We start from the raw sequence: 19,689 nt of genomic DNA, 5'->3' as shown, positions 1-19,689 counted from the left end.
TATCACAATCAAACACTTTTTTCTAAGAGCAACTACAAGTACCTTTAGGATTAAGATAAGCAAAGCAAATCAGATCAATAGATAAATCACCATTTAAGCCACAAATAAACATTCTTTGTAGGTATAAAATCCAGTAACAACACAATTGGCAAATCACTTGAAGAGTATCAATGCACGAAAACCGAAACTAAGTATTTTAAGTAATACAACTACAAAAAAACACCACCAAAGCTCATTGAGACACCTAGTTCAATCTTCTAGCACTTGACCTCCTTGAGACCATGGGCGAAGTATAAGAATGTTGGGTCGGTGGCACCATCCTTGTAGTAAGCAAAAACCAGGGTGCTGTCATCACCCATGCCCTCCCCCACGAAACTGCAAAGAGAACACCCATTAGCACAACAAACTAAAAAGCTTCCATTTTCGTATAGCAAGGATATAATGCAAGATAGCAATGTCATGATAGAGCTTACAATTGGAGGTCACCCAGCTTTGAGAGAAGGAACTTTGTAGCTCCTTCAATGTTCTTCTTAAAGACCTCCTGCTTCTCAGCATCTAACTTGGGTGTCAACAACTTGATGTACTTCTTGATGTATGCAACGAATGTCTTCTTATCAAAAGGAGGTTGTTCCTAGAACCGATGGCATTCAAAGTAAATAAGAAAACTCATACTAAGACAACATGACAAAACAAGTAATATGGGCTATGGCAAATCTTATACCTGGAGTCTGAACGTGTCAACAATGTCAACCACTTTGACAGCTTGGTCATCAACACCCTCATCGTCTTCACATCCTTCTGCAGAAGGATTTGCACCAATATCTACATCAACAGCACCCTGAACAACCCACTGCAATTTCAAAAATGGTAGGGGTCTCTGTCAATAATCCTAGCATGTAAATAAATAACTTCATCATAGCATTAACAATAGATACTACTAACCTTTCCTTCAACTTCCCAGAGTACCCCATTCTCAAGTTCCTTGTAGGGAAAGGAGTCTGAGAGAAGCTCGTCACCTAGCACAACATCAAAGCAAAACACCATTCAACCAAAAATCTAAGATAACTAAAAGATCTTATGCAATTTGCAAATAGACACTATCTTTCTGAATCTGCCCACACATGCCACCCTAAAATCAAACGATGTAAACTCTTCAAATTAGCCCTCCATATGTCTCAAAGCACAACAAAAATTAATACATCAAGAATTTAGAGCTGCAAACTGAGAAAGAAATAATTGATTTTACCAAAAACATTAACAGAGAGCTAATTATCAGCAAAAAGACTCGATTTTTATCCGACCCATACATGATAAATAAGCAACAAATAGCTCATCCAAACAAGATTTAAACTTCACCGACAATATATGCTTATCATAAATCAGCAACCAATAACTAAAACAAACACAATCAAGAGATCTAAAATTCTAATATTTACATAAAACCCAGCAAAAACAAAGTACAGACGAAATCAACAAAAGTTCTAGCAGTAAAATAAACAAATAAACAAAATCCCTAACACTCAGGAGGCAAATAGCAGCCTAAACACAAATTCAGATTATATGAATATAATTACCTGTGAGCAAATCCTGATAAACCAACATGATTTCGAGTGGCGGCGAGCTCTTAGCAGGTTGCTTGATGTGATCCGGCGGAGGAGAGAGCTGAGACGATTGATACTAAGGATACGGAAAGGCCAAATATATAGGGCGAGGGTTTGGGCTTTAGGAATATGAGGTCGAGTAGGAGAAGGCTATAAGAGCTCAACCTTGGGAAAAAAAGGACTCCTTATTTACTTTATTGCAATTTTGTCATTAAGCCCAATGGCCCAATACTCTTCCCCTAGTCAAATAAAGATTTAATTATCAAAAGTCCAAAATGATCTCTAATAAAGATCTAAGGCAAATTATGTTGTGCATCGGTATGCACCAAGCATTGTGCATACTGATGCAAAAACGACGTCGTTTTAATAAAACGCGCGTCTCCTGTAAAAAAAAAAAAAAAACAAGTTCAAAACTATAATTCCATAATCGATGAACTATAATTCCATAATTGATGAACTATATTTCCATAATTGATGAACTATAATTTCATAATCTAATCTATGAACTAAAAATTTCAGAATTGTTGAACTATAGTTCCATAATCGATGAACTATAGTTCCATAATCGATGAACTATAATTCCATAATCCATGAACTAAAATTCCATAATGAATGAACAAAATAATGTTGTTACTAGGAATCGAACCTGAATTTTTTAAAATGGAAGACGCGCGTTTTTAATAAAACGACGTCGTTTTTGTATCTATATGCACCATGCATGGTGCATACAGATGCACAGCATAACTATTCAAGATCTAATTACCAAAATGATCTCTTAACTATAGTAAAATTACTAATTTGATTTTCGACTATTTTATTTGACCAATTAAGTCCTTAATTTTAAAAATATTAATCAATTTGGTCCTCCGTTAGTTTTGTCGTTAGACTTCCGTTAACTTGGGACCAAATTGATAATTTTTTTTATAGTCAAGGACCATTTCAGTAATTAACTTTAGGAGTGGGCAATTCAATTTGGTTTTCCCGAACTAAACAGTACCGAACATTCAAGTAATTAACCGTACAAATGATTCGATTTTAAATTTTATGAAAATTATTTAAATTTCGTGGCTACACTCATTGTTGGAAATTATGTTACTAATGAGGGTCCGTTTGATAAATGACTCACTATTTGGAAACTTAAAATTCTCAAAATGGAAAACCTTTCTATTGAGAGTTTTGTGTGATATCCTTCCCACTATCAACAATTTGCTTATAAAGAGTGTGGAGGTTGATCCTACTTGTGTCATGTGTGGTATCTTTCATGAGAATATTATGCATTCTTTGGTGTTGTGCAATTTTACAAGCACCATTTGGAGTGAATCTCACCTTCCAATTTTTAATATTGTCACAAATGTTTTTCATGTTTGGTTTGATGAAGTTATGAATATTCTATACGCTAATAGGATTATGTACGCAGCTGGAATCTTATATTATCGTTGGAAGGCCATAAATGGAGCGGTATGGGATACTTGTATGCCGACGCCAAGGAAACTTCTGGCCGCTGCTACTGGCGCGCTGCATGCTTGGTGCGTTGTACACTCAAACACCAGTATTCATCAGCCTGCCGATCCTTACTGTCATACGGACACTGTCGAAGCTGTTGTGGACAGTCCAACAACGGTAAACAATGCAGCTGCCTCACTGTCGCGACTATGCTGTTTCGACGCGGGGTATGATCATTCCACAAGCAGAGCCACGGTTGGGGCGGTACTCCTCGATGGGGATGGAACCTATGTCTCGGCTTTCAGTGCTATGCTCCCGAATTGTTTCTCACCCCTCATGGTCAAGGCATACGCATGCAAAGAAGTCTTTAGAGACCATGAGGAGTGGTCTATAAGCTATTCACGAATTATTTAACTTTGCAGCAATATCTATCCTCTACGTCTACTAAGTTTCGTTCGTACATTGGTTATGTTATTGATAGTTGCAGATCTCACATATCTTATTTTGATAATTGTTCTTTCAGTTTTATTCCTAGAGCGGATAATTTATTGGCTCATACCTTCGTTAACTTTTAATCAGAATACTGCTTTGTATTGAGACTCCGTCCCGCTAACTCTATTACAACCTATCTCTAATATATGTCGCATTGGCTTGGTTTTCAAAAAAAAAAAATAAATAAATTTATTTAACTTAAACCTTAATCATTACTAGTAAATAGGAAATTCCGATTTAAAATATATAAAATCAATAGACGTATAAAGTATAAACGTAAAATAAAAATAAAATACAGGGGCGCAAATGGAAATCGGTAAAATCACGAATTTACCAATCTATGTAAGTAGTCGTCAAATTCACAAAATCTCAAATCATCTGAACAATCTCATTGCAGACTTGCAGTTGTGTCGACTTTAACCTATGTTGTCTTTGTCGGCCTTCAGATTCGATTTCGTTTCAGGTAAAATTTACAGCGAAGTATTCGTCATTAATTTCAATCACGATTTCTGAATTTGCTTAATTTTTGTTTTTGTTTTTTTTTTTTTTTAATCGTATACGGAGTGTAATTTAGAAGCTTTTAGACACTCCGACTGCTTAGAGATTCTATGTATTGTTGCAAGTTTAATTGCTTTCAATTTTGTTGTTTAGATTAATCGAACAAAAAACCCTGGATCGTTGGGTGATGTGGGTTTCGTTGGCTGGCATCGTTTGAGGGATTGAAGGGTTTAAGTTTTGGAAATGGAAGTTAGGGTTTGTAATTGAATTTGTTTAGAGTCGGTGTGAATTTGCTAGGATGGAGAGTAACAAGGACGAGGCTTTAAGGTGCGTTGCTATTGCTAAAGAAGCAATTGCATCTGGGAATAAGGGAAAAGCTTTGAAGTTTATTAAAATTGCGCGTCGTCTGAACCAGAATTTGGCAGTGGATGATCTTCTGGCTGCTTGTGAAAATATTGATTCCTCGGGTCCAGGTCCTTCCAGGAATGAGAAAGATGTTCGTGATGTGGAGGATAAGAGGGATAAAGATAAGCTGGATGAGGCTTCAACTGGCACTAGGAATTACACGGACGAAAACGTGCAATTGATTAGGCATATTAAGAGTAAAAAGGACTATTATGCAGTCCTCGGTGTGGAGAAGAGTTGTTCGGTTGAGGAGATTAGAAAAGCTTACAGGAAGTTATCATTGAAAGTTCATCCTGACAAGAATAAGGCTCCAGGCTCTGAGGAGGCGTTTAAGAAAGTTTCCAAGGCATTTAAGTGTTTGAGTGATGATGAGTCGAGGAAGCAGTATGATCTTACTGGTTTAGTTGATCAATTTGAGTATAATGAACAGCATAATGTTAGGCGCAGGAGGAGAAGAACTGGCAATGACTTTTTTGATGATGAGTTCGATCCTGATGAGATCTTTAGGGCTTTCTTTGGTCAGTCAGACATGTTTAGGACAACTCAAGCTTACCGGGCTAGAGCTCATGGTGGGGCTGGTGCCCACCAAAGAGAAGATTTGGGTGCATCTGGACCTAGCTTTATACTCATTCTTCAAATGTTGCCATTTTTGCTGATCATCTTGCTTGCTTATCTCCCGTTTTCAGAGCCTGAGTATTCTTTGCAGAAGGGTTACTCCTATCAGTTTAAGAAGATGACAGAGAAACATGGAGTAGAGTACTTTGTTAAATCAGCTGAATTTGATCAGGATTACCCTCTTGGTAGTCCTGGTCGCGATAAAATTGAAGAACATGTTATTAGGGATTACAAGAATGTGCTTGGTCGTTACTGTCATATAGAACTCCAAAGGCGGCAGTGGAATCGGAACTACCCAACTCCTCATTGTGACAGACTACAAAATTTTGCAGTGGCATGAAGGTTAGTTGTTTGCGCAGGCTTTTCCTTGCTCAATTGCTCTGTCCATCACTTTCTTTTCTCCATAAAATAGTTTTTTTTTTCTTTTTTTAATATGACTGCTGTGTTTAGTGATGACGGTGTTGATTATAAATTTTACACGATACTGAAGTACTGAACTACGAAGGAAATTAATCATCTTTAAAACAGACTGAATTCTTCTGAAGCCCTTGATATTTTTGGTTTGTGGGTTGTCCCTCAAATATGCTATCCATACCTATTACATGTCTTCGACTTGGTGTATGTCTGCAACTTATGTCGGGCACAAATGTACGGTTAGTGGCAATCTTAAGTACATGACTTTCATTTGGTGAGGTTTTTAATGCATCACCAAAAGGATAATTAAGGCATAGCCTTTCACTCCTGCCTCTGCCCCCACCTGTACTTACCAATTGGAAGGTGAAGTGGAGGCAGAGATCACCCTAATCTCATCCCCTCTTATCCATAACCACACTGCCTCAATTCATGTAAGACTCTTTAGCTGCTACAATCACATGCTCTCTCAGAATAAGCTTTGAAACTAACAAGCGTGCTGTCTCAATGTATTCAAGTTACACTGTAACTTTCTTTGTGGAGTAATGCCCTCCAGATACCTGGGCTTCTAATAATTTAATTACCTAATCCTTAATTTTCAAAGCAACTGTCCATTTGTGAAAACTGATTATAAGCTCCGTGTTTGAAACAACTAGTTGAGCAGTTTGTGCTTGAGGCTAAGGCTGATGAGATCAAATTGAGTACAATCCACATATACAAGCTACTTTTCTTTTTATATTTTTGTAGAAACCCAACTTTCTATTTCAAATCCATTGGAGACCTAAATCCCAGGAGTCTGAATTTTTATGTTTAAAGATTTTCTTTCAAACAGTTTTCGGTCTAATATTTTACAACTAATTATTTGAAGCTTCATTATATTCTTCTTCTCTGTGTCCTTGAAGGTTGTTTTGTACATTGGCATGGAACATGTGGTTGTTGTTCTCTATTTTAGTATCAAGATAATTCCATTATGGCCTCTAGTACTAATAAAATTCCATTGTAGTCTCCATGGAAGGGAGTGGTCACCCAACTACTGAAATCTGGACAACTGGACAAATGCTGTTTTGAAATGAGCCATGGCCATTGTTGTCTTGTATTCAGTAGTTGGGTGACCACCCCTATATTTGGACACTAAGGGTGTGTTTGGTTCGCAAATTGGAATCGGAATCGGAATGGGTATCAAATACTTGGTAATGGTAATGGGTTTTGGTGAAAGTATTTAACATGTTTGGTAGTAGGGTGGAATGGGAATGGTTACTAATAGTAGTTCTTGAGAATGAATAAGGGAATGAAACCCTTATTTTATTTGGGTATGGGTTTTTCAATTGATGGGGTATTCGAAACCCATAGTTGTGTTCTAAAAACCTATCAACCAAACAATAACAATCACTTTCATACCCATTCCTATAGACAAAACCCATCAACCAAACACACCCTAAAAGGCTAAAAGTGAACCCCCACTTGTAGGCTTGTAGTCATGGGATTAAAACTGAAATTGATTGTTTGCACCTGTCTATATGATACTATTGAATTACATGTCAGTGTGGAACTGTGGATCATTTGCCCTTGTACTGCTTCACAAAAAGCTTGTAGCTTTCGAGGGTTCTTTGTTATGTATGCATATGAAGATATTTGCTGCCTGCCAACCTGTAATTCATTGCCTGTTGTCCTCGAATATCACCAAACCCTAAGTTTTAAATTTTAATTACTACTACAAATAAGACTACTAGGCTTGGTTTATGTGATTGAGCAGGTCTTTCTCGCGGATTAGAGAGGTCTGAGGTGGTAACAGCGTTACGCATTACTTGATATGAATGAAGAGACTTTGCAGACAAGTAGTTCACAATGGTAACCAGGTATCTTGCCATTCTGATCATTGATCTGGCCACTCTCAAACGGCACATGTAGCCCATGGATGCAGCTTATTTGCATAGTATTTCATTTTGGAACTATAATCTTGTTTTTATTACCATTATTATTATATTTGCATAGATGTATCAAATGCCTTGGACCTTCCTGAATTAGGTGTAGTCATAAAAAATGAGGCTGCAGTTTATGACAGAATAAGCTTAGGGATTTTGAACTCAGCTGATTTGCATGAAGCACAATGTACATGTCTCGGGAGACATTTTGCGCCTTTTGCCATATTTGATTGTGCAATTGACAGCAGAAGGCATGTCTCCCGAGTTTATGTGAAGCATTAGTATGATGGTACTCAGGTTTCTACATTTTTACTTGGTTCTTCTTTTCAACCTGAACTTATTCGGTTCCTAAACTATTCTTTGAGCTCTTCTAGATATTCTTGTGCCATTGTTGTACTGCTTTGCAAGATATCTCTGGAGGAAGGAAGTTGTTTTCTCAGAAGTTTCGCCCAGTGTGGTGGTTCTTTGTGGGCACTAGACACTTGTCCTCCCACTTAAAAGATTACTGTGATTTATCTCTCCATAATCTTATCGGATTGAGATATGAAGGCTTTAGAGATGAGGGACTCTGTCTTTTGAGGGTGGGGTGAGAGTTAACTCTCAGTAAAATAAAAAAAAATAAAAACATTTCTCCAGAGTTTTTTTTTTTTTTTTTTTTTTTTTTAAAGAAAGGGAAAGGAAGAATTATTGGGGGAATCAGAAGTGAAGGTACTCACACTCACTCAGATCCAGATCTCCCTGGGAAAATGAGGTTGATCTAACGCTCCACGTTGCCATTGTGGAAACTGGAATCTTGCTGTCAGTCTTTTGTATAAATAAAGCTGAAAATTTTTAGTATGGTCAGTTGTCACTTGTCAGATGACCATGTGAAGCTTCCCTACCAAAATAAACTGTAATTCTTTGCTATTTAATTTTGTGTTAGTATATACAAGATACTCCGTACAATTTATATACTTTTTTGGAAGACTACAAATTAATTTCAATTTAAAACTTATAAGAAAATATTTTTTTAAAAAAAGCGTCGGTAATTCTCGTTTCATGTTACAAATTTTTATTAATCTATTAAAATATATAACATTAATTAATTTTTTTTTATTAAAATCTTGTAATATTACTTTGATTAAAATGTACCCTTGAGCATTTCTAAGGGATGGGTAAAATGCCAAATTATCATCCCGCCATTTGTTCCTGCTCCTACCCAGTGTCAATTGAATGGCAAACGTCATTATTTTTTTTACGGAAGTGAACAGTGTCGTGTCATATATGGTGTTGTCCTCTTCACATATGGCAAATGTGAGAGTAGAGATTTAACTTTTCTACCCCTGTTTATTTATACAATTTCAAATGTATCTTTTATATATATGTTTTATATGTGTTTTTTATTTTGTTAAATATTTAAATTTTGAATTTGTATTATTAAAAGTAAATTATATTATTCCCTTCTATTAATCTCATTGAGGCTATTAAAATAAGACTAATATTAATATATATTAATTAAAAATTAAAATACATCAAACATAACAAAAACATTATTACTTACATCACATATTCTATTTTATATTGAACTTATTAAATTCAAGCTAATAAAGTTTTAAATTTTGAAAAATCAAGTTATTTTAGTGTAGGATAATATTTGGTGTAGAAATTGTGTTTTGGTGTAATGAGTTGGAGATAATAAAATTTGATGTGAGAATACGTTGAAAAAATGACTTGGAACAATTTCATTAATTTCACACTTTTTAAATCAAATTCATTTTTTCAAAAAAAAAAAAATCAAATTCATTTGGATGGAGTGCTTGTGTCAGTAGTCAGTTCAGAGACAGATGGGATCTTGTATTCTCTTTTTAAGTTTTAAAAATTTTTGTTCTTTTGGCTAGTCAATGGATTAAAAAAGGATAAACAACATTTATACAACTTACTTGATTCGTCCATTTGTGTAGTACTCTCCATTAACAAAATTTGATTCAAATTATTTTGGTAAAATCTAACCAAGGGAGTTAGATGAAATTGTTCAAAGAAAAAGTATGTAAAAACGACAACCACGCCTTGTAAGATGGATAAAACTCATTAGTTGGGTTGTGAATTCTTTCTCTGAATTTTTGAGTCTTTTTCTTCTGTATTTTTTTTTTTTTGAATATTACTGACTTTATTACAATGTAATATCTGTTCATAACTACTTTCTCAACCGGGAACTCACAACCTCCATACAAGGTGCTTGACGAGTCTTTCTCTTCTCTATAATCGAATGAAAGTGATATTTGAGTCGTTGTAGTTTCATCCACTCTTCATTTCATTGACTTTTGCAACAAAAAATCATCCACATTTTTATTTTAATAGTTTATATATATATATATATATATATTAAAATGTAAAATCATAGGGTCCACAAATAAGAAGTAGCCACGAGCAAAGAGTGCATAGATCAGCATGAAAGAGGCCTTCCACCATATAGATTTCAACAACAGACAAATTTGAAGAAGACTAATACTCCGTATTACCTATTTTTTTGTGTTGGACAAATTTTGTTTGGACTCGAATTTTAAGATTCCAAATATATTTTCCAATAATATAAATTACAGTTATAATATCATATATTTTATAATATAAAAAATGATGATTTTTAGCATCTATAATTAAAGTGTGTATTTTGTTACTCAATTATTTAGTTATTATTGAGCAATCATAGAGAGATCTGAAACATGATTCTCATATTAGAATCTCACGAATTTAATCTAAGAACTAAAATGAACTAAAATTGTTATTTTTCCTAATAATATTGTACTATATAAGACATTATGATATGAGTGTGACATGTGTTTCAATTTTGTTATAATTTCCTTATTGTTTGAATAAGACCATAAAAGTAAAACTTTCAATTTAATTTAATTGGTTAAAAATTCAAGATTAATAAATTATGAGTGTGACATTTGATCAAATTTTGTTATATATATATATTTACTTTTTGCTTGAATAAAACTTCAAAGTAGAATTTTCTAATGACATAAATGCCCTCAAAAATCTCTCACATTGCCCATTGGCTTGTCTTTGTCTCCCTGGGGTATTTATGTAAAACTACAATCATCAAACCCCATCATACAACGAAAGATCTTTTTCATGATACAACCTTCCTACGTGCACACAATACTATACGTTTGTACTAATAAAAATAATAAATAAAAAAGAAAAAAAAAAGCTGAGATCTAAACCAAACAAACCCTTATTTACGGTTTAGTCGCCGGAATCATCATCGCCGCCGAAGATGGAGACCTTGTTGTAGAGGAGGAAGAGGATGAGGACGAGGAGGAGGGCGACGCCGACGGGGGAGCCGCTGACGCGGTGGATGGTGTTGGGCTCGCCGGTGGAGAAGATGGCGGAGACGAAGGAGCCGCCGGTGTCGGAGGAGAGGAACTGGATGGCGAGGAGGAGGATAATGGGGAGGAGCAGCATCCCCGCGGGGCTGAGCAGCTCGGAGATGAACTCCGTTATAGCCTCGCCGTTTTCGCCGAGCATGGTGGGAACGAACAGCACCACCGCCACCACCACCGCGAGCAAGATGCCGTGCGGCGGTCCGCGGTGTTGGTCTTCTACTATCATGGTTTTGAATCGGAGGAGCGTGAGAGTGGTGGGGGGGGGGGGGGGGGGGGGGTGGTGGTGTTGGGAGAAAAGGTCTGAAGTGGTAGGCAAGATGGAGAGGAGAGGCTATAAAACGAAGAGTTGGGACGCGTTTTGGGTTTAGTTTTCTATGTTTTGGGTCAAAAGAGACTTTTACTATTGAGAATGAAAATTACAAATTGTGATCGTCTTATGGCTTAAATTCTTTTATTCATGTTCAAATTGTGATCTTAATTTGCAAATAACAAAAATGAACTTAATAATTTCATATTTCGGCATGTTTTAAACGAATGAGGTGACCGCATGATTAATTTTGCCACTAAAGCAATAGTCTTTAACAACCGTCATAAAAATTGATAAGAATTAAACATATAAACTAAAATTATTATTTTGTTAATACTTATGAGATTAAAATTGGTATTTGTTCAAATTTAAATACACCGTAATAAAATTAAATGCCACAATGCTGATAACTAAAAATATAATTTGCTCATTTATCCACGGTCCTCAACTAATAAATTGACTTAATTTTATATTTTTATCATGACTTTAATAGATGTGCTAAATTTCACTCCATCTACGTACACTTTCATTGCATTGTCGCTATCTCCATTCTCCAAGAAGAAGTAAAAAATAATTTTCACCAAGTACACAACCCCCACCGTTGCACTGCAATCGATGGATTAGTTGTCCAAAGAATTCTTTTTCTGCTTGGGCTTAGCTCAATAGTTCAATAAACATAGACAGTATTTGAGATAAGAGATCAAAATTTAAATAATCGCCAACGACAATATTAGAATTATGTTCAAAGTGGACAAATATCTTGTACACATGGATATATGGTTGAATCATTGTGTTACTATGATTTATACCCTCTCAAATATTCTGTCAGGTAAGAGTGTGGGGTCATTGAAATTGAGAATTCAATCTTTTGTGAGAAGAGTTTTTGTAATTTAATTATTTACATTATTAGTATTACTATTTAATCTTTTGTTACGTATCTTGTTTTATTGGGGTGTTAAAATGTAAAATATTAATTATCTTGTCAATAACGTGCAAAAATTTATTAAAGTTAATATTTAGCAGTTACCTGGTTTGCTCTGATCAGCTAACTAGATTTAACTCTTTTAAGCACGACACTCAATCTTTTATCTTTTTATTAAATTATTTATGTGTATATTTTTTCCATATACACATTATTTTAACGGTTGTCGTAAATTATTAATTACTATTTCTTCTTTTGTAGATTGTGAAATGATACGAAAATATAAACAGAGGATGAAATTGGGCCACCAGTTAACTACCAAAGTTGATAACAAAATTACATTAAATTATTAGTGGATGACTAAATTAGAGTCAGGTTGAAAAAGTAGTTAATGAACAGATACTACATTGTAATAGAGTCAGTAACATACAAAAAATTAGAAAATATAAGAAATTACCCTAACAAAATATTCATATTAGCTTTATGTCTATTATTTTGAAAATAATATTTTATTCTAAAAACATAAAGTTATATATATATTTTTTGAATGATGAGGAAAATCTGCAACCATTATCTAGTAAGTATATTGAGTAAACTCTGCATTGTACTTTAGTGGGCAAAGGACTACAAGAAAATAAATCAGTTAAAAAGACTAATAAATTGATCCATCAACAGTTCAACTAAATTTATTGAGTTGTTCCAATAAAATTAATGTAATTTTTTAAAAGATTATATTGAAACAAAAAAAAAACAAAAAAAAAAAAACAAAAAGAAATTTGAACATTTGTATATTATTTTTATTATTATTAATAAAAAAATACCCAAAATGGTGTTTAATTGTATGATGAAGATGAAAGTGTAAAGGCAGCGGTGAGCACTGCACGCTCACGCACAGGGCACTACCTCCAATCCAATCCTTAGCTTCATCGATCTTTCTCTCATCACTCCCAAAATTCATGCAAAAGCATCCATTCCTCCTCGCCATCTTTTAGGTCTTTCAATTCTCACCCAAATTAAACCAACCGCCCATCTTTCTTCTTCCTTCCTTTTATCTCCGATCTTCCCAGGCCAATATTTTCTCGATCAATTCAAATCGCCATTGATCTTCCAATTCTCCGATGGCTGACATCATCCACACACACAACCGCACACAGCCTCCTCGCCGCAGCAGGCGTCTCTCGCCATCGTCCGCCGTGCATTACGTCCTCCGAGAACAACGCGTGCTCTGCCTTCTCATCGGCGTCGGCCTGTCGACGATTATCTTCGCGTTCGGCCCATCGCACGGCGCCGGGATCGCGGCGGCTGGCTCGGCCCAGTCGGCGCCTCCGATCATTCCTCGGAGGGTGATGTACGAGACGTCTCAGACCTCGCTAAACGCCGTGAACGCAGGCATGAAGTCTCCATCACTTTTCTGTTACGTTATTTTTTCATTAATATTATTTGCAGTAATTAAAAGCATGCATATCCATGGCAATGATTTGTTTCCTTAATTTTGGGCCTTCACGAAGAAATCTTCTTCACACCCAGCATGTTTTTGTCCTAATACAATTGTTATACACCAGAGTCCATCTTACATTGTAAACACGGTATGTCGATATACAAATTATATGTCAGCAGTTGACATATTTTATACATACAATTAACAGTATAGTACATAACATGTTAACAACATATTATGTGTTTGCAGTAACATATTGTGTATATGTCAACTACAACACATAATCTGAAAATTATTTTGGATCAGAGTCCATAATGTACTGTCTATGGTATCGTGGACTTATGAGCCCAAATTATGTATTAGGTAGTGCATATTCATTTATACTAATTGTGCATAATCTGCTAACTATATATATATATATATATATATATATATATATATATATATATATACTAATACTCCGTATTATATTAAATAGTAATATTATTATAGTATTATAAAAATATATATATAAAAAATTATAATGTCATGGGTTACATCCAATGATGCGTGTTTTGCATAGTATAGGTGAATGTACAACTTGTCAAGTATAAAATACAACTTTATAAAGCACATAATATTGTGAAATTTATTTGGGTGTTTGTATCTATGTCAATTTTATAAAGCATACAACATTGTAAAATTTATTTATGTATATATCTCTGCTTAATTTGTAGAATATAAATATATATATATATATATATATATATATATATATATATATATATATATATATATGAAAGATGGAGGGAATATAATCAGGAGTGGCATGTGAAAGAAAATGATGTTTAACGGGGAGGTAGTTACTATTTTGACTATTTGATCTCCCCAAATGGCACGCCTAGCTAGTGTCACATGATCTTTCACTAAAGATGATTTAACATGTATACAAATGTATATATAAGAAGTTTAAGTACGATATTTCTTTATTTAAAGATGTCTTTTAGCACCAGTAGTTATATGTCAGTAAAGATATATAAGACATATGTTTATGTGCAAATATGTGAACGTTTATCACGTAAAATTATAAAGTGTATATATAGGAGTGTACACTCTACAATTTTACAATATGTAAAAATGAAATTCAAGAATATATATATTTTGTGATTCTGTGTGATGTGTGTTTTTTTTAGAGTTTGCATGTTTTCTAAATGCACTTTTACATATCATTACCTGTACTTTATAATTTGTGCCGTACAATTTTTCGGTGGTACCTGAACACCTGTTCTCACATGATCATACCTCTAGTTATATTAATGAAAATGTTTCGGGAACATCTAACAATAAGCAAAAGTTGATCTTGTTGAGATGAGAGACTAAAGTTCGAACTTCAGCAGCCATAGTGTGTGATTATGCTCTATGCTCAAAGTGGTTAGATTTTTTGTGATCACAGGACATTTGACCCTGTCTGTTGTGTCGGTGAGTCAATATTAATTTACATCATTTCAAATACTCTATAGGATCGGAGTGTTGGGGTCATTAGGTTGGATTCAACCTGGGAGAAAGAATTAAAAGTTGAGTTGAAATGACATGCATAATCCAAAGTAAAACTAAATAGTAAATACACAATGCAAAGAGTGAGAATTTATGAACAATAATTCAGGTGGAAGAATTTCGATGGGGTTCAAGAGAAAAGGGCTGAGGATATTGGTGACCGGGGGAGCCGGGTTCGTGGGGAGCCATTTGGTGGACCGGTTGATCGCTCGGGGCGACAGTGTAATAGTGATCGATAACTTCTTCACCGGCCGGAAAGAAAACCTGATACAGCATTTCGGAAACCCCCGGTTCGAGCTCATCCGCCACGACGTCGTCGAGCCCATCTTGTTGGAAGTAGACCAGATCTACCATTTGGCTTGCCCTGCCTCCCCTGTCTATTACAAGTACAACCCTGTCAAGACCATCATATCCTCACATGCATCTATCTGTTTCCTGAATTTTCATGCATGTTTTTAATTATTTTTCGAGTCCCTAGAGAAACCCGTAATCATTATCCAAAAGCATACCCTAGGTAAACCAGCTAAGGTTGCCATAGCTGATCGGTTCAGACTAAGAAGGCCAATAGACCGCTCCTACTGGGAGTCAAATTTGTAACCTTGGATTAGATTACTAAGTTAAGATGAACTTGGACGTGGTTGCTCCCAAATTTTCATGTTTTAAATTATTTTTTTGAGTCCCGAGGGAAACCCGTAATCATTATCCAAAAGTGTACGCTAGGTAAATCAGTTTAGGTTGTCATAACTAACCTGTTCAGACCAAAAATGTTAATAGGTCATCCAAAAGTGTACGCTAGGTAAACCAGCTTAGGTTACCATAGCTGACCGATTCAGACAAAGAAGGCCAATAGATCATCCAAAAGTGTACGCTAAGTAAACCAACTTAGGTTGTCATAGCTGATCGGTTCAGATCAAGAAGGCCAATAGGCCCCAAATTTGTAACCTCATACTTATTATTAAGTCAACTGTCTGATGAATTTGGACTTGGTTGCTCCCGAATTTTCATGTTTTAATAAATTTGTTTGATGGGTACATATATATATGATTATGAATTGGAGAAGTGTTTTTTCCTTGACTTAAAGTGGCCTGATCACAAGACAAATGTGATGGGAACATTAAACATGTTGGGTTTAGCAAAGAGGGTTGGTGCTAGGTTCTTGCTGACAAGTACCAGTGAGGTGTATGGTGACCCTTTGGAGCACCCACAGACCGAGACTTACTGGGGCAATGTCAACCCCATTGGTAAGCTCAACATTATAATATTAATTTCTTCATTACATTGCCTCTTATCTACCCAGAAATCAACTGAGTTGCCCGTTCTGGCAATTTCTTTGTTACGTTAAACCACAGGTGTTAGGAGTTGTTATGATGAGGGAAAACGTACAGCTGAGACATTAACGATGGATTACCATAGAGGACTCAACATTGAGGTTGTCTGATCTCCTTGTGTACCACAAACAAACTACAAAAGTAAGGATAAAAAATGTTGTGGGTATAATGTTGTTTTGATCTGCAGGTAAGAATTGCTAGAATCTTTAACACATATGGACCGCGTATGTGCCTTGATGATGGCCGTGTTGTTAGCAATTTTGTTGCTCAGGTTTGTAACCCAACTTAGTTATGAACGTAACATATTCTGTTGAAATAATATTACATGTACTCTCACTTTTTACTTTATTATTATTATTTTTTCACAATGCTTTCTCTCATTGGCTTGTTCTTTGATATCCAAGTTTGATGTGATTGTTTGTGCAGGCATTAAGAAAGGAAGCTATGACTGTGTATGGAGATGGGAAGCAGACTAGGAGTTTCCAGTATGTTTCTGATTTGGTAAGTTTTTAGTAGCGGATAATATGTATTTGTACTGCTATAGACGCAGGCGCGAAATGTGCTTTTGTAAATTAAAGTATTTTTGTATTTAAACTTGTGTGAATCAACACATAGTAGATTAGATTAAATACCCAAGATTAATATATGTTTTTGATGAGTATGAATCTTGGTTTGTATTGTGTTTAATGAACAGGTAGAAGGCCTAATCAGATTGATGGAAGGTGATCATGTTGGTCCATTCAATCTTGGGAATCCTGGTGAATTTACAATGCTTGAATTGGCAAAGGTACATTTATTATGGATTAGTTTCATCACTACTTTTAGTTCCACGATTTTTATCTTTTTCATTTCAGTAAAATCTCATTAAATTTTATTATATCAAGTCCATTTAGAACAACCCCAACATTTGAGGTCTCTTATCGAATTTTTTCTTGTCAATTGAGAGAGAGATTGAGAGAGGAAAGATAAAGAGGGGAAAAAAGATAAAAAGAAACAAGAAAAGTCAGAAAAGCCATAAAACGAACTCGATGGGTGCTACTGGTGTGTGAAACACACACCATCATCGCTTTTTCTTCGGTGAGATCCATCATAAGTCCAAAAAACTCCCATGCTGTAATATACTCATATAGACTCTTTCTTACCGTCTCTCATCCACCTCACACAAAAATTCGTAACCAATCCTTATTGAGGATGCCTTAATAAGTGCATGCTTTTTTTATTTTTTTATGATTTTGGTGTTTTGGGTAAAATATGATGATTGAAATTCTAGTAGATTCTATCGAGTTGGGTGACTAAAATGTATGGGCAAACTTGTCCATTCACATATTATTGTAAAAAATTGTAAATTTTGATCATTCACAAATCATATGACAAAATTCAATAGGATTTCATCACAAAAGCGGTGCACCTATAGTTTCAATTTTCATAATGGTATTATTAATAATGAAAATGACACTAAATTTGTTTGTACCGAATTGATCCAATTAAGAGACAAAGTGCTAGCTAGATTGATTTTTTCATACGAGAGTGAGTTGGAACTCCCGACCTCTTGAGATGAGAATTCACGGCCACTCATACTTAATCTTTAATATAATGGTCATTTACACTAACCAATAAGCTAATGCACAATTTAACATACATCTTTACCAAAAACTTACATAGTCTCCCGAACAGGTGAGAAAATCTTAAATTTGGGGTTAACCTTATAATATTTGTAATCAATAAATTGAGGTTAATTTAATATGCAGGTTGTGCAAGACACAATTGAACCAAGTGCGGAGATAGAGTTCAGGCCAAACACGGAAGACGACCCTCACAAGAGAAAGCCAGACATCACAAGAGCCAAACAACTCCTTGGATGGGAGCCCACAATCTCCCTCCGGGAGGGGCTTCCGCTCATGGTTTCCGACTTCCGGAAACGGATATTCGGCGACGAGAAGTTCGTCTCCGGCGTCGACACTCAGTAATATAAAGCTTCGTTTGTCTCATCATTAAATGAAATAAGAAAAAGATGTAGAGAGGTGGTAATAATAAGGCAAAAAATTGGAAAATAGTCATTAGAATGAGTTTAGCTTCTTTTTTTTTTTTTTTTTGTTGGTAAAATTGTATTTAGTGCTCGAGAATAATGTCTTCACAGAGTAAAATATATTGTATAATTTTAGTATACTAGTCATGTAATTTATTTCGAATGATACAAAAACATGTATCATGAAACAACTATTTATCAAGTAAAGAAAATTTAAAAATGTATACATTCCTCTTTTTATTTGTCTTGTTGTTTTCTTTTCTTCAATGTTCTATTCCAATTATAGTTACATTTTGGCCCGTTTGGTAAATAGATGTTAGTTAATATTAGAGGGTATAACTAGTTGATAATATACTGATATTAGTTGTTAGCTGATAGCTGTTTGATATAATTTATTATAATATTTTTTATAAAAAAAACTAATTGAAAAAGTTACTTGGGAAAATTTTTTTAATTTTAGCATTTTGAAATTACAAAAAACTAAACACTTATATTGATTTTTTAATCAAGTTAAATAAATCAAAATTGGCTAATAAGCTAACTATTTGACCGAACAAGGTCTTTACCTCAATTTTCAACTATTGAAGAAATTTGATGAAATGTCTAATGATATCATTAATTTATTTTGAGTGATACAAGAACATGTAACCATGTTCATCTAATTTAGCAAGCTTTTAACGCACTATTTTTATTGTCAAATGGCAGCTTTTGCTGTCATATTATATGTATTTATTTATTGGAAAATATATGAATTTATAATTGTAATGTGAATGTGAGACTATTTTTGAAATTGACTGAGTATTGAAGGGACGTGGGAAAAATAGTGAAGTAATTTTAAATTTGATAATGTAGATGTTGGACCTAGTTTTGAAAGTCAGATACACTTGAAGGGATAATGATAGCTTAATGTCACAGACTCCTTCCCTAATGACGTCTCGTGCAATAGCTAAGTTAGCGTGACTTGACCCTCGAAGGTATGATTGGATGACTAAGAAAAGCAAGAACCTTTCAAAAAAGATTTAAGAAATAACACATATGAACTTGGATACTTGAACTTTTGGATTCTAGGGGTTGTTTGCAAATGAGCCTTTTATACCATTCCACCTCCTTAATAGATGTTTGAGATCCACTAGATCCTATGGTTAAAAATCATATCTAGAACCTCCCTAAATCTCCACACAACTCTAAAGTTATAGAATATTCCATACATCTCTACAACTACTAGTGTTATATATATGTTTCTAGAAAATTTTATAAACTATAAGAAGTTATGACAAAATTCAAAATAAGTCTAGATTCTAGAAGGATGTAGGAAACTTCAGAAATGTGTAACAAAGTAACCTAGATCAATAATTACGGAGCGTTATGCTGTGCAACCGT

The 19,689-nt window shown here is 34.7% G+C and overlaps 4 protein-coding genes across 4 annotated transcripts; 2 read left to right on the top strand and 2 right to left on the bottom strand.

The window, feature by feature from the left end:
• Window positions 1–92: 92 nt before the first annotated feature.
• Window positions 93–1,692, bottom strand: LOC109176278 (translationally-controlled tumor protein homolog). The gene is made up of 5 exons (XM_019325741.1): window positions 1,575–1,692; window positions 943–1,016; window positions 722–850; window positions 474–631; window positions 93–375 (listed from the first exon to the last, which is right to left on the bottom strand). The coding sequence occupies exons 1-5, from the start codon at window positions 1,600–1,602 to the stop codon at window positions 258–260; spliced, it is 507 nt and encodes a 168-aa protein (XP_019181286.1). The 5' UTR covers window positions 1,603–1,692; the 3' UTR covers window positions 93–257.
• A 2,196-nt stretch (window positions 1,693–3,888) lies between these two features.
• LOC109176103 (chaperone protein dnaJ 49) lies at window positions 3,889–7,760 on the top strand. The gene is made up of 3 exons (XM_019325532.1): window positions 3,889–3,999; window positions 4,188–5,396; window positions 7,219–7,760. Exon 2 carries the CDS (start codon window positions 4,333–4,335, stop codon window positions 5,392–5,394), a length of 1,062 nt encoding a protein of 353 aa, XP_019181077.1. The 5' UTR covers window positions 3,889–3,999; window positions 4,188–4,332; the 3' UTR covers window positions 5,395–5,396; window positions 7,219–7,760.
• Window positions 7,761–10,364: 2,604 nt separating this feature from the next.
• Window positions 10,365–11,039, bottom strand: LOC109175311. The gene has a single exon (XM_019324561.1). It carries the CDS (start codon window positions 10,979–10,981, stop codon window positions 10,616–10,618), a length of 366 nt encoding a protein of 121 aa, XP_019180106.1. The 5' UTR covers window positions 10,982–11,039; the 3' UTR covers window positions 10,365–10,615.
• Window positions 11,040–12,841: 1,802 nt separating this feature from the next.
• LOC109176079 (UDP-glucuronic acid decarboxylase 2-like) lies at window positions 12,842–18,531 on the top strand. Its single transcript, XM_019325501.1, has 8 exons — window positions 12,842–13,373; window positions 15,065–15,363; window positions 16,049–16,196; window positions 16,305–16,384; window positions 16,471–16,554; window positions 16,710–16,784; window positions 16,978–17,070; window positions 18,032–18,531. The coding sequence occupies exons 1-8, from the start codon at window positions 13,103–13,105 to the stop codon at window positions 18,248–18,250; spliced, it is 1,269 nt and encodes a 422-aa protein (XP_019181046.1). The 5' UTR covers window positions 12,842–13,102; the 3' UTR covers window positions 18,251–18,531.
• Window positions 18,532–19,689: the final 1,158 nt, after the last annotated feature.

Source organism: Ipomoea nil, unplaced genomic scaffold, assembly GCF_001879475.1.
Source record: "Ipomoea nil cultivar Tokyo-kokei standard unplaced genomic scaffold, Asagao_1.1 scaffold0688, whole genome shotgun sequence".
In the NCBI taxonomy this organism is placed as follows: Eukaryota; Viridiplantae; Streptophyta; class Magnoliopsida; order Solanales; family Convolvulaceae; genus Ipomoea; species Ipomoea nil.
The sequence above is the reverse complement of the archived record's forward strand: the minus strand, read 5'-3'. Positions and strand labels throughout refer to the sequence as shown.